The sequence below is a fragment of the Ascidiella aspersa genome, chromosome 2 (genome assembly GCF_963924565.1).
Source record: "Ascidiella aspersa chromosome 2, kaAscAspe10.2, whole genome shotgun sequence".
NCBI lineage: Eukaryota > Metazoa > Chordata > Ascidiacea > Phlebobranchia > Ascidiidae > Ascidiella > Ascidiella aspersa.
Genome location: NC_139448.1, coordinates 39,250,413 through 39,277,689, shown reverse-complemented (window position 1 = coordinate 39,277,689; position 27,277 = coordinate 39,250,413). Strand labels below are relative to the sequence as shown.

The 27,277-nt window shown below is 36.3% G+C and overlaps 1 protein-coding gene across 1 annotated transcript in view; it reads right to left on the bottom strand.

Annotated features, from left to right (window-relative positions):
- Positions 1-1,365: 1,365 nt before the first annotated feature.
- LOC146165711 (cilia- and flagella-associated protein 43-like) overlaps positions 1,366-27,277 on the bottom strand; it is a 31,430-nt gene continuing 5,518 nt past the window's right edge. Inside the window, exons 9-36 of the mRNA XM_083383245.1 lie at positions 27,074-27,154; positions 26,216-26,379; positions 25,307-25,413; positions 24,684-24,881; positions 23,810-23,970; positions 23,070-23,210; positions 22,173-22,303; positions 20,551-20,693; positions 20,080-20,127; positions 19,412-19,578; positions 18,525-18,650; positions 12,320-12,410; positions 11,417-11,547; positions 10,641-10,862; positions 10,039-10,158; positions 9,410-9,499; positions 8,915-9,085; positions 8,340-8,436; positions 7,762-7,882; positions 7,008-7,146; positions 5,996-6,171; positions 5,342-5,533; positions 4,816-4,956; positions 4,456-4,615; positions 3,942-4,106; positions 3,412-3,528; positions 2,966-3,083; positions 1,366-2,360 (exon numbers count right to left, since the gene is read on the bottom strand). Coding sequence (XP_083239371.1) covers positions 2,191-2,360; positions 2,966-3,083; positions 3,412-3,528; positions 3,942-4,106; positions 4,456-4,615; positions 4,816-4,956; positions 5,342-5,533; positions 5,996-6,171; positions 7,008-7,146; positions 7,762-7,882; positions 8,340-8,436; positions 8,915-9,085; positions 9,410-9,499; positions 10,039-10,158; positions 10,641-10,862; positions 11,417-11,547; positions 12,320-12,410; positions 18,525-18,650; positions 19,412-19,578; positions 20,080-20,127; positions 20,551-20,693; positions 22,173-22,303; positions 23,070-23,210; positions 23,810-23,970; positions 24,684-24,881; positions 25,307-25,413; positions 26,216-26,379; positions 27,074-27,154 — 3,888 coding nt within the window. The 3' untranslated portion in view covers positions 1,366-2,190. The remainder of the gene's footprint in view (positions 2,361-2,965; positions 3,084-3,411; positions 3,529-3,941; positions 4,107-4,455; positions 4,616-4,815; positions 4,957-5,341; positions 5,534-5,995; positions 6,172-7,007; positions 7,147-7,761; positions 7,883-8,339; positions 8,437-8,914; positions 9,086-9,409; positions 9,500-10,038; positions 10,159-10,640; positions 10,863-11,416; positions 11,548-12,319; positions 12,411-18,524; positions 18,651-19,411; positions 19,579-20,079; positions 20,128-20,550; positions 20,694-22,172; positions 22,304-23,069; positions 23,211-23,809; positions 23,971-24,683; positions 24,882-25,306; positions 25,414-26,215; positions 26,380-27,073; positions 27,155-27,277) is intronic.

Genomic DNA, 27,277 nt, shown 5'->3' with positions numbered 1-27,277 from the left:
TGTGGTTAAATTTGAAAATTTGGCAAGAGCATAGCCTTGACGTTTTGTCGATTTTTGACGTTTATAGAAAAATCTAATTTTCATGGTGAATTTATCGGATTTTTCATCAGAAACCGGTTAGAACCGCTTTAAACTGGTTTAATCAAGATTTTGGAGCAATGCTAAACAAAATATTTTTTGGCTACATTTGAAAATTTGGCAAGGCTATAGCCTTAACGTTTTGTCGATTTTTGACGATTTTAGAAAAATCTAATTTTCATGGGGAATTTACCGGATTTTTCAACAAAATCCGGTTAGAACCGCTTTAAACTGGTTTAATCAAGATTTTGGAGCAATTATAAGCAAAATATTTTTTTGGTTGAATTTGAAAATTTGGCAAGGCTATATAGCCTTGACGTTTTGTCGATTTTTGACGTTTATAGAAAAATCTAATTTCATGGTGAATTTATCGGATTTTTCATCAGAAACCGGTTAGAACCGCTTTAAACTGGTTTAATCAACATTTTGGAGCAATTATAAGCAAAATATTTTTTGGTTAAATTTGAAAATTTGGCAAGGCTATAGCCTTGACGTTTTGTCGATTTTTGACGATTATAGAAAAATCTAATTTTCATGGTGAATTTACCGGATTTTTCATCAGAAACCGGTTAGAACCGCTTTAAACTGGTTTAATCCACATTTTGGAGCAATTATAAGAAAAAAAAATTTGTGGTTAAATTTGAAAATTTAGCAAGAGCATAGCCTTGACGTTTTGTCGATTTTTGACGATTTTAGAAAAATCTAATTTTCATGGGGAATTTACCGGATTTTTCAACAAAATCCGGTTAGAACCGCTTTAAACTGGTTTAATCAAGATTTTGGAGCAATTATAAGCAAAATATTTTTTTGGTTAAATTTGAAAATTTGGCAAGGCTATATAGCCTTGACGTTTTGTCGATTTTTGACGTTTATAGAAAAATCTAATTTTCATGGTGAATTTATCGGATTTTTCATCAGAAACCGGTTAGAACCGCTTTAAACTGGTTTAATCAAGATTTTGGAGCAATGCTAAACAAAATATTTTTTGGCTACATTTGAAAATTTGGCAAGGCTATAGCCTTGACGTTTTGTCGATTTTTGACGATTTTAGAAAAATCTAATTTTCATGGTGAATTTATCGGATTTTTCAACAAAAACCGGTTAGAACCGCTTTAAACTGGTTTAATTCACAATTTGGGACAATGCTAAACAAAATATTTTTTGGTTAAATTTGAAAATTTGGCAAGGCAATTTATCGGATTTTTCATCAGAAACTTGAATACAGGTTTAAAAATAAAATAATTCTTAAATATTGTTTTTATTGAAAAACATTTTTATTGTATTCGGTGATATGTTTTCGCAAGCAAAACGAATAATATAAAATCAGAAACACTTCGTTCCACAACTTTTGAAATGAAATCTGTTTTAGTTTTAACAGTAAACTTTAAAACAATAAAGCATTTGTAAGCTGTGCAAATTTTAACTTTAAAGCTTTTAAAACTATTTCATTATAACATATTATTCAGAAAACTTTTGAAAAATTAAATCACACACTATTAAAAGTTTTCTAAAATTTGAATTTTTATTTTAAAGGGAGTTTTTACGAAGCTTTAAGATAGTTAAAAAATAAGTTGTAGTATTCAAAAAGAAAAATGCATTTAATCGCGTTTTTTAGTGAAGCAAGCTTTTTTCTCTAGACTTGAACAAAAAAAAACACAACGCAATAAATTTAATTCAAAAACGCAACATTTAATCACAGTTTAAAGTTTTCCTACGAGTTTATATTATTATTTCAAATCAAAATATTTACCAAAGCCCATGAAAAAGAAGTGCAGTATTTTATAAAGAAAAACACAACAACATTTAGTCGGGTTTTATCAGAGCAAAATACTTCGCATTGTTTTTTATTTTAAATTGAGTTTGCGAGGCTAAAATGAGTCTTGTCTTAAATTTTTAGAATATGAAAAAAAGAAGTGGTAGCATCCCAAAAGCAAAACACAATGTAAAAAAAAACAAATTTGAACATTTAACCGAGTTTTTAAGTGTTAAAATTACATTTTTCAGAATTCTTAGCAAACAATATGGAAAAAGTAAGTAATATCCTTACAGCAAAACACAATGCAAAAACAAATTTCACAACATTTATTAGAGTTTTCATTGGATCAAGTGTTTTCATCTTTCTACTTGGACGAGAGCAGGGAATGTTTTCATCCTCAACCTCTCAACCTCAGCTCTGAGGACCGCTACCTCCTGAGCCTGGGCTTTGGCGAGATCGACCAACTTCCTCCGCTGGACAATTCCCTTCAGTCGCTTGTCTGAAGTGCTCTTGGCTCGCTCGGACGCTGGACGAATGAAAGCAAGGTTTATACAAGGGACAATATAAATTAATTCTCAGCATTCATTCTATTCACTTTGCTGTTTTTAAGGAAAAAAAGTTAGACGAATAAAATTAAACGTTAATATACTGTATTTTAAATATAAATTTTAGGGAATGCTTTTGTTTGTCCGTTTTTACAAAAGTGCAAATCAGTAAATAACAAAATATGGAAAAAACTTTAAAGAATGAAAATAAAGCTAAAAAGATCTAACTTCTAAGCGTTGTTGCGTAGAATTAAATAGCAGTAATAGTTTAAATTACAGAAGAAACTTAAGTTGAAGGAAGTGCAAAAATTACAAAAAGTCCTTTAATCGCAGCAATATACTCACAAGTTACATGAAAATTCTACATGTACCAGGAAACAATTAGTTTTTTGCCCTAACATCCAGTTTTTCCCATAAATATTTATTTAATCTCCTATTATCCAGTTGTTCCCACCATTAACATCGGCGAACCACAGGAATATACTCACAATTTACATTTGCATGAAAAATCAATAAATAATTATTTTAACATCCAGTTTATCCAAATATATATTCATTTTATCTTATTTTATAGAGCTTTTCCCACCATTAACATCGGCGATGTTCTTCCTCTCGGACACAGACACGTGGAGCTCCTCCAGGATTTTATCCAGCTCCATATTTTCGTGCTCTTTGTTCCGAATGGTTCGGTGAAGATGTTGGGTCTTCAATAAAACATGAAGAGGTAAAACAGCGAGTTTTAGAACTTTACTGTCTAGGCTTAAGTGCAAAAGTTTCAGCTTTGTTTATTTATTTATATTTGGAATGTGGCTCAAAGTTGGTTGTTCTGCTTCAGTTTTTGTTTGTTGAAGGTGCTGGGTCTTCAACCAAGATCACGAGTTAAGTCATAGAGGCAAATTATTTACTTAAGGTGTCATAATTGTTTACCTTTTAGTAAAATTGGATTATTAACGTGAAATATCAAATGGCAAAAGGGTAAGTTGCTAGTTGTTTTATTTTTGTCTTCTCATTTTTTTTGATAAGCAAACTCACTTGTTCGTTCTTATGAGCGACGCTCTTCTGAAGTTGTTTGTCTTGCAAAGCCAAAGTTTGTTCCAGAACCGCCATCTGCTTCGATTGTTTGCTGGAGTGGTTGTCCTCGTTCAAGAACTAAACAATAGCAACCATTGTTGTAAACAATAGCAACCATTGTTGTAAAAAATATATGTTAACAATACAAAAACAATAGAATCAAATGCTAAAAAGAATATTGACGTTTCTCAACAGAATATGGCGTTTAATAGTGTTTGTTAAACCTAGCAAACAATTACTTCAATCACGCGATTATTTTATTGTTAATAAACAAAATATAATAACCATTCAGAACAGCTTAATTTACGAAACTGTGCTTAACCCAACAATACTCCAATCCCTCCTATTTGTTTTTTAAAGATTAACCCTAAAATAACACAAAAAGATTTACTAAGAAAATAATCTTTTTAAAGTCTAAACTGACCGGTTGCAGATCTTTGTGGAAATTAAAAGCAAAATTAGTTTTTATTATAAGATCTTTGTAAACTGACCGCTTGTAGGTCTTTGGTGAGCTTCAGCATCTGAATGTGCCTCGCTTTGTTGTGGAGATCTTCCATCTGCATCAACATCCTCTTCCGCTCCCACTCCAGCTGGTGAATCCCCTTCTTGAAATCCTTACTCTCAGTCATCGCAGCAACTTTGCTCTCCCCCAGACCCTGCATTGTTACGTCACACTTGAGTATTGTGTAATAACAATATCGATTGTTTAGACACTTAACATTCTTATAAGTTCCGACAATAATTCAACCTTGTTTGTTTGTCTATACACGTTATAATAGAGCTTTGTGACGAAGATAAAGTTTAAAAGTCGTGGATTTTAGATTTAAATGTGTGACGTCATCAAAACAACAAAAGTATTCAAATAAAAATATATTTTGCGATTATTTGGCCTGGAAATAACAAAAAAATGAGTAAGACAAAAAACATACCGCAATGTTGCTATAACAGCTTTGTTGGATTAGTTATTACGTTTTCAGACTTTCTAAAGTATGACGTCACACTTACCCTTATAGTGCCGTTGAGGTCTTCCACGACCCCCCTGTGTATGAGGATGCTGTCGGAGTAGTCTTGGATGAACTGACCGGAAGTAATCTCCACCCTTCCTTGCTTGAGGAGGAATTGAACTTCGACGTTCAGCTGGTTCTTCATCACGTCTTCACACAACCTTAAAGGTACAAGCGTTGAATTTGAGTTAAATTATATTTTTAGGGTTTTTTCAATTGGAGACTGGAGTAAGTTAGTTTTAATCTACATCGCATTTTTAGTGAATTCGCTTATTTTTCCCCGAAATCTGTGTTTTTACTTAATCTATTATAAAGGAAATCAAGTTGGTCGCTCAAAATCAAAACATAAGCTTTGACTTACTTTGTTTGCTGCTTTGTGATGTCATCAATCTGCCGCGCCATGGCCTCGTCTTCTTCCTGTCTCCGTTGCAGATATTGCGTCATTTCCGCCAACGTCACCGCACTTCGCTTCACTCTGATCTCACTTTCAACCTTGATGCGCCTGCAGAGAATGAACTCAAGTAACCCCGGTAACCTGGAGTAACCCCGGTAGCCTCGAGTAACCTGGAGTGACCCCGGTAGCCTCGAGTAACCCCGGTAACCTGGAGTAACCCCGGTAGCCTCGAGTAACCTGGAGTGACCCACATCGAGAATGACTTGGAGTTACGGACTTCGCCTGGACTTATTATACTAATTATAACATGAAATACCAATAAAACCAAAACAAGACAATTTTCATTAATCTTAAAGTAAAACAGCAAAGTTGCGCGAAAAAGGAACAAAATAATTAAATTATTGCAAAACACATATTTTGAAAATGCAGAACGAGACCTATTATAAAATATTTCCTCTTAAAAAAACAATTTAAACTATAATACTGCACTGACCTGGATTGGCACAACCTCCCCCACAACTGGGGGTCGCAACCTTCGGGGATGTTGACGTCAGCATCCAGCTCGTCAAGGGCGTCCAAGGTCACCTTCGTCTCGGCGTGTATCGAGGGGATTCCCCTGTCAGAGCCACCATCGTACGGGTTCAAACTTCCAGATCGATCCGCTAAAGTTCGTTGTCTCTGGGCTCTGTGGAAACAAGTGTGACGTCATCATATGTTACGTAGGTGTTGTGTGCCAAAAATATCGCGAATTGTGATAACGCAATTTTTAGGTTATATTTTCTAATGTTTTATACCGTTAACTTTTCGGTTGTTCGACGTCAGACAAGAAATAATCGTGACGTCATTATTAATAACGGTTTTATTTAGTTTTACGTCACTGATGATTGCCCTACATTAGGAAGCTTGATGAACAACCTCAGAATGTTAACAAACGTATTTAAACACAAATAACTTAGGACTTTATTGTTTTTTATCGTATTTATGACGTCACAAAATAAAAGTGACGTTATCAATTCAAACGGTTTTATTATTTTGCAGCACTGAGCAACTTTAATAAGTTAACAAAGTTTTTTAGCGCCGAGGTGTTTTACAAAGTGTTGACTGAAGCTGGTTCTTCCGAGGGTCTCCGGTTCGATCCCGTGATTACCTGGGTCTTCGTCTGAAGAGCTTGTAAAGTTGATCTGAGAGCGAGAGCGGAACATCTGAGAAGTCCCTCTTGAACCCCCGGTCCAACATCTTGTCTTCTGCCACGATGCTGTCATAAACCTCACGGTACTCGTCCACTAGGCGGCGCACCTCGACCTCGAGGTCGGTCGATTTCGCCTGAAGATTTGAATCATGGTTAACAAACTTTGGGTAAATACGACATTTATCAACTGCGTTAAATTGTAACATTTGTCACGCTTATTGGAAGTCACAATATTTATTAAAATTTAGTAAAATATATTGTTTAATAAATCTGATTAAAATGACAACATTTAATGAATTTTAACAATCGTTAAATGCAACTTTGATAATTACAGTAACAAGAATAGCTAATATTTAATATAATATAACAAAAACAACACGAAAAATAGAAGCTTTATACAAAGTCAAAGAGGAATGAAACCTGTGAAAAAAAATATTTTTATTTGGTTTTAAAAAAAGCAACTTCACAATATATTTTTGAAATAAACTTTAGGTCGTTAGACTTCGACTGAAGATTTTAATCACAACAATTATCAAAATTTGGTGAAATATTTAATGTTTAATAAATCTTATTAAAATCACAACATTCAACTTTATACAAAATTTTATAAACTTTGGAAAATTAAAAGATTTAATAAATTTTAAAGAAAATTATATTTATAGAAACATAGAAGTAACAAAAGTTTAACTTAACATAAGGTGTATGACCCAGACATTCTAATCTGGGCAAAAAATACCAATTACCAGCGAATATAAGCAATAGACAAAATTATGGTGTAAAAGATTAAAAGATACAGTTGGTCCACATCATTTAATACAAACAAGTTACTTTTAGCCAAAACAAAGAAAAATTAGTTTAAATATACTTTTCAAACTTTCTACAAAAAAAATAAAACATTTTAATGAATATGAGAAATAAAATGACGTGATCCAGGGCAGAATAATAAACATGGCAGAGACAAAAATGTTACCTTCAGTTTGTTCTTGAGCTCAAAGAGATAGTTGAGGTTCACATTGTGAGTCGTGAGTTCATCATCAACCATGATCGAGTGAGTCAAGCGGATGATCTTCAGTTCCTCCTGGTTCACGACCATATCGACCTTCACGCGTCTATCACGAAATCACATGAATACCACGAAATCACATGATTATCACGAAATCACATGATTATCACGAAATCACATAATTATCAAGAAATCACATAATTATCACGACCATGTCGAGCTTCACGCGTCTATTACGTAATCACATGATTATCACGACCATGTCGACCTTCACGTGCCTATCACGAAATCACATGACTATCACGAAACCTTATGATAACACTATGTGTCAAATTAATATTAATATAAAAATACTTTGAAGGTAAGAACCATCATGTGAATGACATCACGGTTTTCACAAAGGTACCATTTGAACAGCAATATAAAGAAACAAGTAAACTACGATTTATGAACCATCATGTCTATAGTATCACATGGTGTCACGACCATGACAACTTTGTTTAACTGATTTGCTATATCAGGTGCACATGTGTATTGATAGAATCACATGATATGCGATGAAATTAAACTATACCGTTGTTATGATGTGATCAAGCACATCACGAAACTATGAACATCTCGGACGTATACGTTTGATTTTACTTATTAGGCAGTTGCAAGTATATAGAAAATTTTACACGTAGTCTCTAGATCATATGATAATATCACGAACGTTCACAACCTGGTGAAAAGTTGCGCCAGTGACTCGTCGAATTGGTTCATCCCATCGACGTTACTCTGCTGCAACTTCTTCAGCTCGTTCTCAAGATTTTTACGGTACTTCTCTCGTTCCTCCTGAAGGTCTGGATAAATTAAATGAAAACGTAGTTTGTTAAATTCAGAAGCGCCAAAAATAATTAGACTTTGGGCATAAACGTTAAAGCAACAAGTAGTCAACATAGAATATTAAAAACTAATGGGCGATAGGCGTTGCTAAAGTGTAGAGTAGCTTTTTGTTGAAGAGGTAAGTATAAGTTAATCTTGTCACATTTAGAAAACACACAATGTTTACGATGGTTTTGTGTGATTAGGCCTTGATTTCACGATATATTAAAATAGTAAATTCCCAAATTAAACCAGATAGACACTACTTTTGCTGTTCGGTGTTCAAAGCTAGCGTCTCATATCACTACTCAAAACTCAACTTATCTAGAAATTGTCAAACCCTTATCGTAAAATCACTCAAAGGTCGAGAACTACTAAATGTAAGTATACAATCTACCAAAAAGCAAAGTACGTAATATGTTGAACCCAACCAACCTTTCTGCTTCTTCTCGTATTCCTTCAACTTCTTCTTCTCCTCTTCCGTCCAATCTTTTTCCAGCTTCTCGGTCACAAAGTCCGGAGGAGGGATGTCCTAGCAACAAGCACATGGTTACGCGCATGCGCACAACAAATATGCAACTCTTTGAGGTGTAAGAAGAAACTTTAAAAGTTTAAAAGATTTTAATATCGGATAACTGACAAAGAATTAAAAATTACTTTTCTCTAATCAAAAATTGCTTGGAAAAAATTGTCCTTAAAAAACGTAAGCACATTTCAATTCTAATTTCCCCCAAAATACTCCGATGCTGTTCATTGCAGCTTTCATTAAATCTTTGAGAATAATGAGGTTCAAAAGACATTACACCAAAATTATTAGCGATTCTCCCGATAATGTCTGTTTTTAAACACCAGGAAAAAAAATGTTGTAAAAATACAAGCAAAACAAATCCATTATTTTAATTTATGCAAATAGCTTTAGACTAGATTTACCTTCGGCGCCACAAACCATGATGACGCCCTAGGTAATGATGTCATATACCCTGACGACGTCACTTACACTGATGACGCACCTGTTTGAGCATGTCTTCCTTCTTGACTTGCAGCACTCCTCCCATCATATCATTAAGCGCTCTCTCCCTCTTGTTGTCTCCTCTCGCCGCCATCTTCCGCTCCTCCTCCTCTTGCTCCTGCGCCTCCTTCTCCCTCCTCTGCTCCTCGCTTAAAACACGCTCGACCGTGACCTGTAAGTCGATAGAGAATGTAACAAAATCAAATCGATAGAGAATGCAAGAACTCGAGTCGATAAGCATATTGTACACACTGAAATCGATAGAGAATGTAACAAACTCAAATCGATAAAGAATATACAGACAGAAGTCGATAGAGAATATAACAAACTCAAGCAGATAGAGAATTTAGAAAACTAAGTAAAATAGAATGTAAGAAAATTAGGTGAAAATAGAATGTAAGAAATCCAAGTCGATAAAGAATGTACAGACTGAGGTCGATAGAGAATGTAAGTACCTAAATTCAGTGGAGAATGTTTTCAAAACACTTTAAAATACCTCCTCGTCTTTGACAGTAAAGGCATTTTCTGGCATCTCGTCGTTGCTAAGCGACGGGTCTTCCACTGCGTCACTTCCGAGATCGAGCTCCTAAGGACACAAATATGATTAACTTTTAAAACTTTGACGAGGTTAAACAGGAAAACAAAAATTTCAAGAGGAATGGTAATTAAAATAAAAATCGTCAAATATAAAAAAATGATTCTATTAAAAAAAAAAAAAGAAAACAAACAGACTTGTTCATTGTTAATTGCGAACATATCGAACCGTCTTGCAAACCAGTAGTCAAAGAACTCAATAAAACAGTAAATTAACGAACCGAAACAAAAATTGGCAGTTCATGAAACGCAACAAAAAAACGTTGATTAATAAAATTAATTTTGATAACAAAAGGTAATAATGCTAAATGAGTTATTGCTAACTTTTGTAGGTAATGCGGCATTTACATGTTTTAAACTTAATAACTTTGCCTTTTTAACCATAATCATGCGGAATTTGGCCTCTAAAGGAACGGCCTTATTTAAAAAAAAATTCGAGTATTGGAAGAAGACAAGCACCCCTATATATAAACACTAACGGTCTGCTCATCACTAACAACGAGGTATTGCTCCACTTATTGTTCCTGTTACCTCCATGATCTTCCGGATGCGGACGTTGCGCTCCTTAATCCTCCCAATCTCCTGCTCTTTGTTCCGGAATACGTTCGAGAAAGCTTCGTTGAAAGCATCTTTTATCCTCCTTATAGCGTCCTACATCAACAAAACAAGTCAAAATACATTATTATTGATCTCTTTCAAATGCTCTTAGGGTCAAACTTTTAAATAAATAAATAAGTTATTTTACAATGTTCCAGCTAAATATTCTTTTTTTTTACAAAATTGAAACGTCATAAAATCGCCACGCGTACCTGACCAGGTCAGTTGGGTAAATGTCGTACTATGAATTTATTTCATTTAAAGATGCATTCTACTTACTTATGGCAACTGCGCTAGACAAGTAAGTGGGACTAAACCACAGAATAAAAAAAAAAAACGTTTGAATAAAGTAAATCAATTTATATATTTAAAATAATCTGTAACTGTGAACATTTTTTGTGGCTTTGAGTAATATTTGTATAAACATTATGAATATTAATAAATATGTACAATATGTGGGACCTTTAAAAAACAACTACGATACTTCATTTCTAATGGAAATCTTATAAATACTAATAAGCACTCTATGAAATGACCTTGACAAGGACGATCTGCGATATTTTTTCTTCCCTGGTGTGAAGATCGAATTGTGAGTAAAACACTTCACTCGCGCCTCCATAGTTTGGCCCCAGACTCCCGTGGAGTGAGATTCCCACTCCTCCTGCTCCTCCCACTTTCTCCTCCTCATCATCCTCCTCCTCTCCACCGCCCCCAGCGGACGTTTTGCTCGTCGAAGCCTCGACAATTTCCTTTCGCGCCTGGGGAGAGTTTTTATGGTATTTTAAAGTTTTTTTAATGGTGATTAATTTTTTTAAAAAGGGTATTTTGGAATAGATTCTATAAAGAAAGGGTAGATCTGATTATTTTACAAAAAGGGTATTTTTTTAATTAATTTGATAAGTTTTTTTTATTATATTGTTAGCACAAACATCCTTAATTGATAGACTGACCTCGGCTGGCCTATAATCTATAGAGTTTATAGTAAATTGAATCGAGCTTTTGGCTCAAAACATAAGTAAATATGAGTGAAATAGTTAATTTCAAGCCAGGCGGGAAAAGGGTTTTGGTTGAATTTGGGAAAATTAACACCGGTGTAATATTATTGCCGCTGTGGTAAATAGGATTCTCTATTTTTCACATTAATTTGACCTAAAATCTAAATTTTGAGTTTTTTTAACTCACATTTAGTCTTTCTAATTAAAAAAAAATTGAGCGTGATTTTTGAAGACAGTGACAGTAAAAACCGTGGCCTAGTGCGAGGGTAGGAAGCGGCAAATACTGGCCAACATGCAGCAAGCAGTTTATATTTTACCGCGTTGGCTGCGATCTCTATCTTTCTCATCCGGGTCACTTTCTCCAGGAGTGCTGACTCATCTGACGTCACAGCCAGGGTCGGATAATTGCTGACCGTCATGCTTGAGTTGAACGCGTTGATCGCCCGACCTTGACACAACACAAGGTTAAGTCGTATTCCACGCATATTTACATGATCCCAGATCTTCTCGAATCGAGGTTCTTGTGACCAGGTATTCACCTTACAACTGTAAACTACTTCTATAAATTACGAAAATCCATGTTTACCAGAGTTACCGAAAGTAAAGCTTTTAATAGAATTTGGGTTATAGCCTCGCGCTATACAGCTATTATATTTATCCTTCAAAAACTCCTCCAATAAAACATCAATTGTCCCTAATATGGTTTTTAAGACAGTTGCTGAAAAACAGAGAAGGCCCACATCAAATTTACACAAAGTTTTATATCTCTATATATTTTAATTTTTTAGCTATATAAAATACAAATATCAAAACTTACACTACACACATCCCTTAAGTGAGTTGCGAATCACTTCGATTAGAGCAAATATAAAGGACTGTACAATATTTTTACTATTGCCTGTTGTATTACAAACTTTATATTAATAATAGCCAGTGAGTGTAATTTATGCCATAATCAAAATCTATACCGAAATAGGAACTCTCACATAATATCTCATTTAATTGCCAATGTTTGTTTGTTGTTCATAAATAATTTTAAGCACAGTTTGCAAAACAACGTATTTGTGAATTTCTTGGTCAGTAAAAAAGTAACTATTATAACGTTAATATTCATTATTTCGTGAATAAAATGTTGATGGAGAGCAAGTTAGAAACCAAACACCTTCATTATTAGGTCACCTGCAAGACTTGTAACGTATATAAGGTTTAATCTTCCTCACCTTTAGTGACCATATCATCCCAGCAATCTTTCTTCACCAAATACGCGAGGTACTTTTGAGCAAGGTTCTCGTAATAAATCTCCTCGCGAACCTGTGGAACAAAAAGTGATGGTTAAGTTTTTACTTTTAACATACAAGTATTTAAAAGCAAACCGTGGTTAAATTGGGAAGTTAATTTAATTCAAAAGCGAGTCGATCCTAATGCTTAATTATCAAGTGGATGATTTCTAATGTACACATGTGTATTAGTTTTAATTACACTTGTGCGTTAAACAAACAAATATACTTAAGTGTACATAACAAGGTTTCTCAACCGTGGCCCTAAGCCCCCTTGTGGTGACTGTTAACCTTAGTGTTTTATTTTATTTAAACACTGCTCCTAGTGGCGCGCTTTGCCTAGAGCATGTACGTGTCTCGTTTAAACGTGTACGTTTGTCCTTCATTTGAGACTCGCCTGTGTTAGTGGTAACATCTTTTCTGTTGCGGTGTAAGTTAAGTTTTATATTTATTATGTGTTAATTGTTATTAATGTGGATAACTTTGTGTGATTCTATTTGAATAAGGAACTAAGGTTTTGTAACCGTCGTTGTGTTTATTGTTTGTAAACTGATAAAGACTTCAGTGGACATCAACTTTCAATGGTAGCAGAGGATGGTTAATATCTTTTAAATGATGGCAACAAATCGTTCAATAAAGTCTCCCCCTAAGTTTAGGGAAGATACGCCATATTCATCTTGGAAAAATAAAGTTAAAATGTGGCAACTTGTAACGCCTGTTGTAAAAAAAGAACAGGCAATTGTTGTCCTTTTGGAAAGCCTAGAGGGCTGTGTAAAGGCTGAAAAGGCTGTTGCACAACTTACGCATGGAGATCTGCACTCTGAAACCGGAATGGAACAACTATTACATTACCTTGACATCGCATTTCAAACGGAGACAGTTGACGAAGCCTACTCGACGTACGCAAATTTCACGAGGTTTGCTAAAACTAAAGATATGAGTATGGCAGACTATATTATAGAATATGAACATTTGTCGTACAAAATGTCCTTTCATAAGATGGAACTTCCGGACGCTATCTTAACCTTCAAAATATTAGATGGCGCAGATTTAAGTCCTAAAGAACGGCAGTTAGCTCTAACTATGGCAAGTGACCTTAAGTTTACCACTATGAAATCTGCACTCAAACGAATATTTACAAATCCACTTGATGCTTGTACCTCGCAATCCCACCTAAAAAATATCAAAGAAGAATCCTATGTGACAAGTAATCAGCATAAATTTAACAAATCTAACCGTTTCACAAAAAGTAAAAAATTGAACCCCCAAGACAAATTTGGTAAAATATCCAGATGTGTTATATGCGACTCCAAGATGCATTGGGCAAATCAATGTCCACATAAGAGTGGAAATGCTTCGGTAAATGTTACGGAATACACACAGGAAGAGCAAATTAATTTGGTGCTGTTTTCGAGTTATAAAGAAATTTTTTTAGCAGAAACATTTCAATCTGCAATTATTGACACAGCGTGCTCAAAAACAGTTTGTGGCCAACATTGGCTTGAAAATTATGTAGATAACCTAGATGTTGATTTTAGGAAGAGAGTAAAGTTTACCCCATCTCACACTGTTTTTCGTTTTGGTGATGGGAGAAAAGTAGTCTCTGAAAAGAAAGTATTAATTCCAGCATTAATCGCAGGAAAATCTTGCCATATTGATGCTGCGGTTATAAAAGACGATTTACCTTTATTACTAAGTAAATCCTCATTAAAACGGGCAAGCACTACGCTTGACCTTGCACATGATTGTGCAACAATGTTTAACAAAGATGTTGAACTATTTCTTTCAAGCAGTGGTCACTACTGTGTCAACATATTTCCCAGCAGAGAAGGGGAATCTTCTGAGAATGTCCTGCTTCTACAGAACATGACTGATGCAGATAAACGTAAGAGTATTGGTAAGCTACATTTACAGTTTGGGCATGCTTCAATCGAAAATCTGCAGAGGCTGCTGAAAAATGCCAACTGTCAAAGTTCCAAACTTTCCTGTCTGATCAAGGAGGTTGTTCAATCGTGCGATATCTGCAGGCGGTATAGGAAGCCTGCTGCGAGACCAATAGTCGGACTTTCGTGGGCTGAGGACGTCAATGATGTGGTAGCCATGGACCTCCACGAACTGCAACCTAATTTATGGTATTTTCATATGATAGATATGTTTTCGAGATTTAGCGTTGCAGTAATTATAAAAAGTAAAACGTCGACTACTATAGTAAAACACTTTCTCAAGTATTGGGTTAGTATCTTTGGTGCTCCTAAACGCGTTTTCAGTGACAATGGGCGCGAATTTAATAACAATGAGTTTCATGAGATGTGCAGTCGTTTTAATATTAAGATAACAACTACAGCCGCCTACTCACCTTGGAGCAATGGTCTATGTGAACGCCACAACCTAATTCTGACTGAAACCCTACATAAAGTAAGAGCAGAAGGTGCTTGTGATTGGGACACGGCCTTGGCTTGGGCGCTAAGTGCGAAGAACGCACTTATTAGCCAAAACGGGTTCAGCCCGTCTCAAATTGTGTTTGGCCGTAACGCTAATTTACCTTCTGTGTTTACAGATAACTTTTCAGCACTCAGTATGTCAGATCCACACAGTCCAACAGTGGGAGACCACATTTCAGCACTTCATACAGCTCGAAAGGCTTTGATTGCTGCAGAGTGCTCAGAAAAGATTCGCAGAGCTTTGAGAAAACAGACACGACAAACCCGTGACACGTATATTCAAGGTGATCGTGTTTATTATAAACGTCAGGATCAAAAAGAATGGAAGGGGCCCGCAACAGTGCTCGGTCAAGATGGGCCTGTTGTTTTCATACGTCACGGTGGTCAGTTTATCAAAGCACATAATTGTAGAGTACAATTAGTTGAACCTGCGTCGGTTAATAGTCCGTTAACCAGTAATTCCGCAGATAGCATTCCTGCAAAGCAAACCTGTACATCGTCGTCATCAGGGCAGGAAACTGATAGCTCTTCTGATTCCGACGACTCTTCTATTGATGAACCTGTTAATGATTTTACTGTAGAGAATAGAGCCTCTTTTTCAGAAGATCACGTTTCTGTTGACACTTCTGTTGATGCCGGCATCCCTGTTGCTTCAGATGAGACTTCGGTTGGACACGGAACGGGTCCTGTGGCTGAACCTCGTATGACTATCCAGCCAGTTCTTGGTGGAAAGTCGCTTGTAAATAAGTGTGTAAAGTTTAATAACAGAGATGGTGTTTTATGTTCAGCCAGAGTTTTAAGTCGAGCTGGAAAGGCAACCGGTAAGCACAAAAACGCCTACAATATCAAGTACAACCATCCAAAGGAGCTCGATGGCATTAAAGGTTGGATAAATTTTGACGACGTTTCAGATTTATCATACGTAACGCAACAGGAGAATGTGAGTACGGATGAGGTGTTTATTAACAGCCCGGTTTGTTATGATACTGCTAAGCTTGCAGAGTTGAAAAGCTGGAAAGATAATGCTGTGTATGAGGTTGTGCCTCAGCATAATCAGAAAGCCGTTTCGGTTCGCTGGGTTTGTTCCATGAAACAAACAGATAAGGGTTTGTTACCAAAGGCACGTTTGGTTGCTAGAGGTTTTGAAGAGCGCAACCTCACGAGTTTGGAAAAGGAATCCCCGACGGGTTCTAAAGATTCTTTAAGAGTAATGTCTACTATTATACAATGTAAACACTGGGCATTAAATAGTATCGATATAAAGACAGCGTTTCTCCAGGGTAACCTTGTAGAACGGGATATTTTTCTTAAACCACCTTTAGAAGCTAAACAACCTTCAGGTGTACTATGGAAGCTCAAGAAGTGCGTGTACGGCCTTGTTGACGCATCCCGATTGTGGTATGAACGGGTTAAAGATTTTATGTTATCAGTTGGGTGTAAATTATCTCGTCTTGACCATGCATTATTTTACAAGCACGATGGAAAAGAATTGCAGGGAATACTGCTGGTGTACGTTGATGACTTTTTATGGGCTGGATCACAATATTTTGAAGACAGCGTCATCCAACCACTTCGAAGTACCTTTCAAGTAGGAAAGGAAAGTTCAGAAAGTTTCCGCTATATCGGGTTGGATGTTATGCATGATCAAAAAGGTATTGCTTTTAATCAAGATAAGTACATTGACAGCTTACAGCCTCTAAATATCGATGCAAAGCAACGACAAAACCCAAATCAAAAACTAACTTGTGAGGAAGCGGAGGCTTTACGTTCAAAGATTGGTCAGCTCCTGTGGGTTAGTGGCCAGACAAGACCTGATGTTAGCTTTAATGTTTGTATTATTGCAACAAACTTCAAGAGGGCTACTGTGAGGGATTTATTGGACTGCAACAAAATTATTAGAAGACTGAAGACGGAAAAGGTAACACTGTCCTACCAAAGTCTCGGTTGTCCCACCAATTGCAAATTGGTGGTGTACTCTGATGCAGCGTTTGGTAACCTTATGGACGGAGGAAGCCAAGGTGCTTACTTAGTATTTTTGGTTGGGCCTAACAAGCAATGTAACTTGTTAAGTTGGCAATCAAAACGAATTAAGCGTGTTGTTCGCAGCACACTAGCTGCAGAAACTCTTGCCATGTCCGATGGGGTTGAAACGGCGGTATTTTTAAAATCGCTTTTAAATGAATTGTATTTCGATGATTTAAATTTAACAAATATTCCTATCGAAGTTATTACCGACAATCGCTCTTTATGTGATGCTATTTATTCTTCCAAATGTGTTACTGATAAACGATTACGTATCGACATTGCCGTACTTCAAGAATTGGTTGACATTGGCCAAATATCTAATATTTCTTGGTCACCTAAAGATAAGCAACTGGCCGATATCTTAACCAAAGATGGTGTTTCGCCTGTGCCCCTCCATTTGGTTTTAGCAAACGGGCATCTTTAAAAAAAAAAAAAAATTATAATGAGTTTGTTAACCTTAGTGTTTTATTTTATTTAAACACTGCTCCTAGTGGCGCGCTTTGCCTAGAGCATGTACGTGTCTCGTTTAAACGTGTACGTTTGTCCTTCATTTGAGACTCGCCTGTGTTAGTGGTAACATCTTTTCTGTTGCGGTGTAAGTTAAGTTTTATATTTATTATGTGTTAATTGTTATTAATGTGGATAACTTTGTGTGATTCTATTTGAATAAGGAACTAAGGTTTTGTAACCGTCGTTGTGTTTATTGTTTGTAAACTGATAAAGACTTCAGTGGACATCAACTTTCAGTGACGAAACGGTTTTCGGGGTAACAACTATATATTATTATAATAATTGGCCGGTTAAACTAGAATATTTGGTTTTCATTTGAACTTTCAAAATCTCTCTTGTAACGTTCCATCACACATTTTTTCAGCTCGTGAGCAATAGGTCACAAAGTATTGAGAGCCCATGGAAAGTTCCACAATCACGAAATGTTGAGAAGCACTGTTGTAGTGTTGTATGCATATGCTTATGTACAATATTGCAACTTAGGGTCAACAAGGGACTTAATTTGTGGAATAAGATGCGTAGCAACAAAGAAACACTGAAAACTTATGTCCTCCTTCCAAGCATTTCTGCATTTTTGTTTTGCTTTTAATGTCAAAAGGATTATAAATTATATTTAAATGAGGTTTAGGTTAGTGATAACACTGGATTTACCTCCTAAACACATTTTGTCCTGGCCGTGGATTCGAACCCGCAACCCTTAAAACTATTCAAACACCAAAAACAATATGAACTTTTTAAGATAAACCTCAGCAAACGATCCTTAATATTAACATTAGCAAACTAAAAATCACATTGTTTAAGCGTGGATTCGAACCCAAAACCCTCGGATAAAAAATATTATGAACCCTTTGTGATTAAACTATAAGCAAACAGTCTTTGGGGTTAAGATTGAAAAAAAAAACATTGTCTGTGACAAATATCACTTAGGGCCCGTTTACACTACAACTGCACTGCGCTGAGCAAGCGTAATTGCATTTAAATTCTATTGTGGCGAGCTTTTCACGCTTTTTTTTAACACAAGCCCCGTGCAGCTAGAAAAACGTTACGTTTTGGAGCGATTTTCACGCCCAGCTCGACTGGCATCGAAGCGTGAAAGTGATTTTGCCTTGTTAGTAGTACAAACGCAATTTCACGCCCAGCTCAGCTCAGTTCAGGTTAGTTGTAACATTCACCTCCTGCACACTGCGATCTTGTGTCTCCTGCATCCGCTTCTGCTCCTCCGTGTCCAAGTTGTACTCATCGTGACGAAGTTGCTCCATCTCCGGGAGGTTGTCGTTATCAAACTTCATCTGCAGGATCTGAGAGGAACAATCGTTGTCATGGAGACGCATCACTTACTTATGTCTCGTTTAATTGAAGGAATTGACAAGTTCAGTTGTTTTTATGGTATGACATGGTATAAGTCATTTGGAAAATAACCTTATCAAGAGCCGCATACCAATGTGCCTTTATTCAACAACATTTTGGCAATATTTGTTCTTGTTCCTTTATTTTTGTGTAACTTTGGATATTTGTTATGCGAAATGTTTCTGGCTAGTCATTCTTTGCCATCCCAAACTTGAAATGCCTTTTTCCACATTTATTTCAACCCATTACTTAAATCAAATATTTTTAACGTAATTTTTACTGCTGTATTCGCGCATAATAACGACGTTATTCGGTATGTTTTGGTCAAAATATCGGGGATCGGTCTAAAAATTAAATCCCAAACATCGGACAAGGCTGCCCCATGTAAGACGCAATTAGTGAAATGTTTTGGAAACAAATGGTTTGCTTCAAAGCAACAAACAGCATATAACATTTAAATTAACATGGAAAATTATTCAAAATTTTGTAATACTAAGATATTTTTTTAATACATTTAAGTTTTTTTTTCCATATTGTTAGGTTTGTTTCCGCACAGGGAAAATCACTAAATTGTAGCTAAAGCATCGATGAGCTATAATATGCAAAATTTGAGTGCCTTTTTCAGACATCTCTGGTATAAAAATAGCCTAGACCCCAAAACACCCAGAAACGCCCTATATTTCCACCCTAACCCTATATTCCCACCCCTCACCGTTTTCCTCATTTCCTTGATCTGCTTCCTCAAGTCTCTCTTCACTTGGTCATACTGCCCACTCTCCTCGCGAACAGCCAATAGGATCCGGTTATCCAACCACGTGACATCCGCACCTGGAGTCGGGGTCGGGGTCATTGTGATCTCACTGGGGGCTCCCGTCAAAGCTGTGTGTTGCGTCACAACAGGGATAATAAACGTCAATTGAAGTATTCAAGAACATGTGCCAGTGGTTGTTGTTTTAACCAGGTTTCAAATTTAGATTTATTTAATTTTGTGCAATGTTAAAGTTTAAATAAATTACGGACATCAGCATGGAAAAATAAAAGTTGTCGCATACAGTTTTCTAATATTGCACTTAAGAGTCGTTTTTCAAACATAAATGTTTTTAAATAGATTAAATTAATCACGTTAAGCAACGAATTTCTTACCGTAGATAACTCACATAACCAATTAAAGTTGTGTTTATTTGTATTCTTAAGAATCGAAATAAACTGAAATCAAAAGAAGAAAAATATTTTTAATATGGCCGATAATAACTGTTACAAATATCGATAATTTTTTGGCATTTTTTCACAATTTCGATTTTGAATCTCCATAGTTACAATAAAACCAAAGTAGAAATGTGAAAAAACACCCGTAGAATATTATGTTTGCTAAAAACTCACGTCTCTCCTCAAGCTCTCTGTCTCCCTCTTCCGGTTGCACGTCAGAAGCTGATGACGACACAGCTACAAAATAACATCATGACGTCACTTAAGGTTTGGAAAGACCTTTGGTTTAATTCGAAATGTGGGGAAATATTTTGTTTCGTTTTCAATAAGACGGTGATGATTTTTATTCCAAGCATCATTAATCATTATGCTAAGTGTTTGAACATATACTCAAACATACTTTTTGTCAGGCAAACAATTTAGAAAAAAGGAAACTGCATATTCAGAAAACAAAATCAGTCAAAGCGAAAATGTTTAACACGTTAAATTAGAAACCTCACATAATATATGCCGAGTTAAGCCAGCTCTCTTAGTAACAGGCGGCGCCCATTCTTAACACATTGTACAGGGGTTAGAAGGGTATGTTCGAATTATAATGTATTACACCCAAATACCGATATTCTGCCCCCAAGTTAATTGACCCACCCCTCATAGCAACGGGCGGCGTCCATTCGTCCATGTTGTCAAGCGCCTGACCCTCTAGCTCCACCTGGCTGCGTAGTTTCATGTGGAGATGTCGAGCGAACTCCACCGCAGAGTTCACCGCAAGTTGACCTTTCGCCGTGAACCTGGGGTTACATAAGGTCAAGTTGGGACATTACTCACTGAGCCTGGGGTTACATAAGGTCAAGTTGGGACATTACTCACTGAGCCTGGGGTTACATAAGGTCAAGTTGGGACATTACTCACTGAGCCTGGGGTTACATAAGGTCAAGTTGGGACATTACTCACTGAGCCTGGGGTTACATAAGGTCAAGTTGGGACATTACTCACTGAACCTGGGGTTACATAAGGTCAAGTTGGGACATTACTCACTGAGCCTGGGGTTACATAAGGTCAAGTTGGGACATTACTCACTGAACCTGGGGTTACATAAGGTCAAGTTGGGACATTACTCACTGAACTTGGGGTTAAATAAGGTCAAGTTGGGACATTACTCACTGAACCTGGGGTTACATAAGGTCAAGTTGGGACATTACTCACTGAACTTGGGGTTACATAAGGTCAAGTTGGGACATTACTCACTGAACCTGGGGTTACATAAGGTCAAGTTGGGACATTACTCACTGAGCCTGGGGTTACATAAGGTCAAGTTGGGACATTACTCACTGAACCTGGGGTTACATAAGGTCAAGTTGGGACATTACTCACTGAACTTGGGGTTAAATAAGGTCAAGTTGGGACATTACTCACTGAACCTGGGGTTACATAAGGTCAAGTTGGGACATTACTCACTGAACCTGGGGTTACATAAGGTCAAGTCGGGACATTACTCACTGAACCTGGGGTTACATAAGGTCAAGTTGGGACATTACTCACTGAACCTGGGGTTACTGAGGTTAAGTCATGACTTCACGAGTAAATAAGCGGCTATATGAGATAAATACAGAAGGTAAGATAAAATTATTTGTTGTTTACAATGGGATACTGCAAGGGCTGTTTTCCATTACGGTCTTAACGATCTACATTTACAATATACGTATTCTAAAGGAAATGTTTAATTGTTTTCATCAGTTTTATTTTTTAATATTTTTGATGTCAAAGGAAATAAAACAAAGAATTCAAAAAAAAAGAAAATAAAATAAAATTGTTTTAGCAAACAAAACATTTTATAATTCTAACTCAACCTTTAAGATTCATAGTTAGAAATCGTTCTTCTGGTGTAAACGAAGCATAAACCGACGTTTCGGCAGCAGATACCAGCTGGCCTCATCAGGGTTAATAATAAAACGAGAATACGTTATAGCATATAAGATGAAGATGGCTAAGGTATTCTCATTTTAATTATTAAGGTCAGCTGGTATCTGCTGCCGAAACGTCGGTTTATACTTCGTTTACACCAGAAGAGCGATTTGGAGCTAACTCTATCTTTAAGATTCATATTTACAAAAATCATTATGGGCCCTCTGGGATTTATAACTAGTCTTGGGAATTAACATTAGCAACCAAAAAACAACACTGTGTCTCAACGTGGATTCGAACCTGCAACTCTCGGAATGTACCCAAAAAACTTTCAATTCTAAAGACAAAAAAAAAATTCAACTTACTCCCAGGTGAAGCATACGAGTGAGCTGTCACTCAAACCGATGCTAGCGATCTGATTGGTGTCTTGTGAGAATGCGATGGCTGACGCGCCGCCCTCCATGAAGGAATGGGCGAGGGTTGAAACAATTTTGCTCTGAACAAAATAAATACACCTTTGTATGCAAGTCAGTTTAAAGGAAAACGTCCATAGTAGTGTCTCTTAACCCATTTTACGCCAGAACGCACTTGTAGGAAAATCTAAAAAAGTGCCCGAACTTCTCTTGAGTTACTTGTAAGGGTTTATTACATGCGCCTCATGGTTGGATGTCTTTAAAGAACTGTATAATCAGTGAGCTCATGCGAGAGATAAGTAAAAATATCAGTAAAAAATATATGTTTATCATTTTTTTGCCCGCGGCGCACCTGACAACATTCCAAGGCGCTTTATTGAGAAATGCCGAAATACAACATGAATCATTATAACCATGTGAACTACGCACAGATGTTCCTATTAAAAATTCATGTTAGGAATCTAACAAAGAATACTGTAATGACACCGCTTCCGGAAATACGTGCACATGAGGAAAACCTTTTTAACCCACTTATAAATGAACCTAAACAATTTGAAAAAACGCATTGCCTGAGCGCGGTTTCGAACCCACACACCTTAAACTTCTGCGCGACCGAAAAAACATTTGGGATAAATCTAAGCATCAAATATTCTTCTAAACCAAGTTACCAAACAAAATCTATTTCGTCCGAGCGTGGATTCGAACCCATTTCCCTTGGAACTATGCACACAAAAACATTATGAACCATTTAAGGTGAACCTAAGCAAACAGTCTTTAGGATTAATTTTAGCAGATTAAAAATACAGTGTTCGGGCTTGGATTTGAACCCGCAACCCTGGGAATACTCACCCAGTCCTGAAGGTCCCTGATAACGATCCTTCCATCAGGCGATGAGGACGCAAGCCACTTCCCGTGTGAGGAAAGAGTCAGGAATCCTCCTCCGAGGTCGTGTCCGGGATGATCAGACATGGGAGCGATCAAAGTTGTCTCCTGGAGGAAGATTAAAGAGGTGGAATCATAAATGACGATTAAACAAGGTTTTCAATTTTGTTATCTTTTCAATGTTGCCTCCTGGAGGAAGAAGAATGAAGATGGGGGTGGGCACTACAAAATCTTCGATTAAACCGTTATTACACAGGAAAATCAAATTTATTAGCAAATTGAGACATGATAGTTTTAATAGACCATTGCAACCTTCATCTCCAGTTAAACTTTTCATTGACTTCTTATTTAAATTAGGTTTATTAATTTTGTGAGTTTCTTGAATAAATTGACAGATGATTTAAGTTAATCTTGTTCTATACAATTAATATTAAGACTCTGAATGGAAAACGGCATCAGAAATTGGGAAAAGCCGTCATATATCAACCGAACGAAAGATTCTAAATACCAAGATGAAACCCATTATAATAAAACAGCAAAAATAAATTTGTAAGTCATTTCATTTTGTTCGAAAAAAGGTAATTTTTAAGTGAGTAATTTTTCGTTCTACAAAATAGTTTTAGGCAACGAACAATTAGTTTAAATAATACAAACAAACGATTTCTCGCGAAAATAATTTCCATCAAATATTGAACTTTATTTCTTACTTCTGACTGTGATTGACGTTTAGTCGATGGAAGTTTGAACTTGAGTAACTTCTTGTTGACCTTGGACAGCGCTGCGACCTCTATTTGACCTTCACAGCACGTGGCGACCGCTGCATCAACTTCGCACGAGAGTTCGTACTTTGCGCAATTTATCGACGCATCTGCGGTGAAATAAAGACTTGCCAGGATTCGAACTCACAACTGGAGTTATGAAAATATAGTATAGCTTTTCGTGAAAAACCAACAAATATCTAATTTTTTTGCCAAACAACGTTCAGCATCATGCAATGTTAGTATTGCAAAATAAGGGTTAAATAAATAAAGAAAGGCTAGATAACTGAAATGATACTTGGATTTTAATTTTTTTAATTTAATTTATATTAAAACCAAAATAACAACCTGGAAAGAATGTTTTAATTTCATCTAATTTGCTCGGTAAGCAATGACGTCACTGGCACCGGATCGCGATACTTTTGTCCAAACTATCGGGTATCGGAATAAATTATCGGGTATCTGGTATCGGAATAAATTATCGGGTATCTGGTATCGGAATAAATTATCGGGTATCGGGTATCGGAATAAATTATCGGGTATCGGGTATCGGAATAAATTATCGGGTATCGGGTATCGGAATAAGATATCGGGTATCGGAATAAATGTCAGGATCGGACATGCATAGATTTTCTGTTAATTTGCGCACAAAACTAAAAAGAAATATTTAGAAATGCTAAAAGCTTACCTTAATGAAATTAACAAGGGTGAAGTATTTTTACAAAAAAAAAAACTAATAAATTATGCTTCTTAATAATAATATTATAAAAATAACTTTTTTCTCTGTTATGAAAACCTCTACAAAGTATTATCGGACACCGACCTTTAAAATTCCTCCTGAGCGATTGAAAGTGATCTTCCGGTTGCCTTAGCAACTCCTCTGTGACGTGGAAGATGACGAGGAGGTTGGACGCGGGAGGGTCGTCGTTGCTAGGCGACGATGTTGTCGTGGCAACCACTGTAGACGTCCCATTGTTCTTCTGTTGGTGGACTGTCAGGTTCACAACCGGGCCGCCACAATCTGGAGGTAAGTTGAAATGAGTTTTCACGAAGGTGTCCGCATTAAATAAAACTACGCTTACTATAAAAATTAACAAAATAATTAAAAATATTAATATAATACATAGTTTAAAAAATACTGAAAGTTTTTTATGTTTAGGTGCTAAGAAAAGAAATTAGACAACCTTCTTTAAATTAAATGAAAAATTAAATAAAAAAGCGACAAAAATTAAATATTTTGAAAAATAATAATAATATAGGAAACTTTAGAAGTAATTTAAATAAACACAGAACCCAATGCTGACATATTTTCTTACTGACAAAAGTAAATGTTACTAAATAAGCCACACTCCGCTAACCATTTGCTATCCTGGTCAAGGAATCTAGTACTTAGTATTTATCCCCAGAATTTCTTTAACAAACTATGCACATATTAGATCAACCCACCGACATATCCAATGCACTCGAAGTTGTTAGAAGGCCGAGGATCAACAACAAACACTTGGTTCTCTTCATCGCTCGCAGAGAGGAGGAAACAGCCGCTGTTGTCGTATCTGGAGATTATAGTGGTTTTATATCACTGTAATAGTTGCTCAGTCATTGCACCTGTAATGGGTAATTTACTGGAGATGTGGGCATACGTACTACGGTGTATATGATGATTTATTGCATTTCTTATATATAGTGACCTTTTTTCATCCTTTCACCAAATCAGCGTTACAAAAGAAGTGGTCAAAAAAATTTTAAAACGCTCTTCAAGATATGCATTACATAATGTTTGTACAAAAACCCAAACTATGCAACACAAACTGTAGCGAATCTAACAAATTTAATCAAAAGTTAGACGAGTAAGTTATAGTATTCTATGTTCATTGGAAAACCAAAAAAAATACATTTTCTTAAAAAGCAGTTCAGCCTTGGTATAGCAGGTGTATGTTAAAGTTATTTAGTGGTGAAACAAGCAGCTATAGGTATGGTAGAGGTCGGGAATTCGTATCTCACCACAGGCCTGTTTTACGATCGCTAAGCTTGAATTTTTAGCCTCACTTGAATGAAATACCTTAAAACGCTTTTCATTTCAACAAAAATCTCAGGTTAACACTTGCGTGTAAAAACTTTGCAGCAGAAACTCAAAGCACGAATCGTAGCAATTTAAAAGTGAACAGACTCGAACACCAACTTAGGAACTTACTAATCAACAACTTACCGCAGGAAATTATATCGCACAAATAAAGCCCAGTTGGGAAGGAAGAGCGTCCTAGTTTTCAAACCTTCAGATTTAGAAACTCAAAAAAATGCACACGCATAGATTTTACATTTGCTCAGCAATTACACAAACTCCACACTTCAACTCACTGTAGGAACGTTGTTGGACTGTGGTGCATCCTTGACCTCCAAACCTCGCGTAGCGGGCCTCCCTCCTCAGTATAGAGTGACGTCACGTCCACGTACACAACGTGACCTGTCCACGTTCCCACGGCAACCACAAGGGACGACGGGCAGCAAGCGAGGGAAGTAACCTGAACCAAGAACGAAATATCAGTTTTTTTATTTCTAAGGGGATTGGTTTGAACAAAAGCTTTATTGATTTCACTAAGCTTATCTTGGCTGCAGATTCAAAATCGGGGTTTGGGTATATTTCTTCATTACATATAAATATATATCTTTTTCAACTTCAAATAAAAATCCGCTTCTATTCTTAGTGTCAAGTAAGTTAAAATAGTTCATCAAATGATCGAATTGCAAAACACGAAACACCGAATTAACTCAGAAAAACTAAATGTTTTATAAAAGCGGATTAATTGATGTCACTAAGTTTTTAGTAGCGGCATAAGTGCAGATTAAAATTAGGAGTTTACAAATATTTATAAAACTTCGATAAAAATGGCCATGTTTAATATTAAGTTAGGTAAAATATGTCACCAAATTGTCAAATAACAGAATACTAAACACACAATTATCTCGAATCAAAAAAAAAACTTTTCAAACTGAAAAAAAGAGTGCATTGACATAACAAATTTGTTCTTTTAACAAGAATGTTACGACCTCTAGTTGACCTTGACGCCACGTGGCTTTCTTCTGGTGTAAGCGAAGTTTAAACAGACGTTTGGACAGCAGATACCAGCTGACCTTATCAGGGTTAACAATTAAAACAAGAATACGCTAGCCAATAGTGTTACGACCTCTACTTGACCTTGACGCCACGTGGCTTACCCTTGTAGCGAGTGAGATTGATTCAATCAAACTCCCACTCTCGCTTTCCCAAGCTTGTAGTTCGCCGTCCTCACGACAAGTCTGCACCGAAAATATATTGGGGTTAAACTATGCCGGGGTTAACATTAAAGAACATTTTACATTGAGGGGTTTATTTTGGGGTTCACTTAAATGTGCACTTATGAAACAAAATGATGTAAAAAG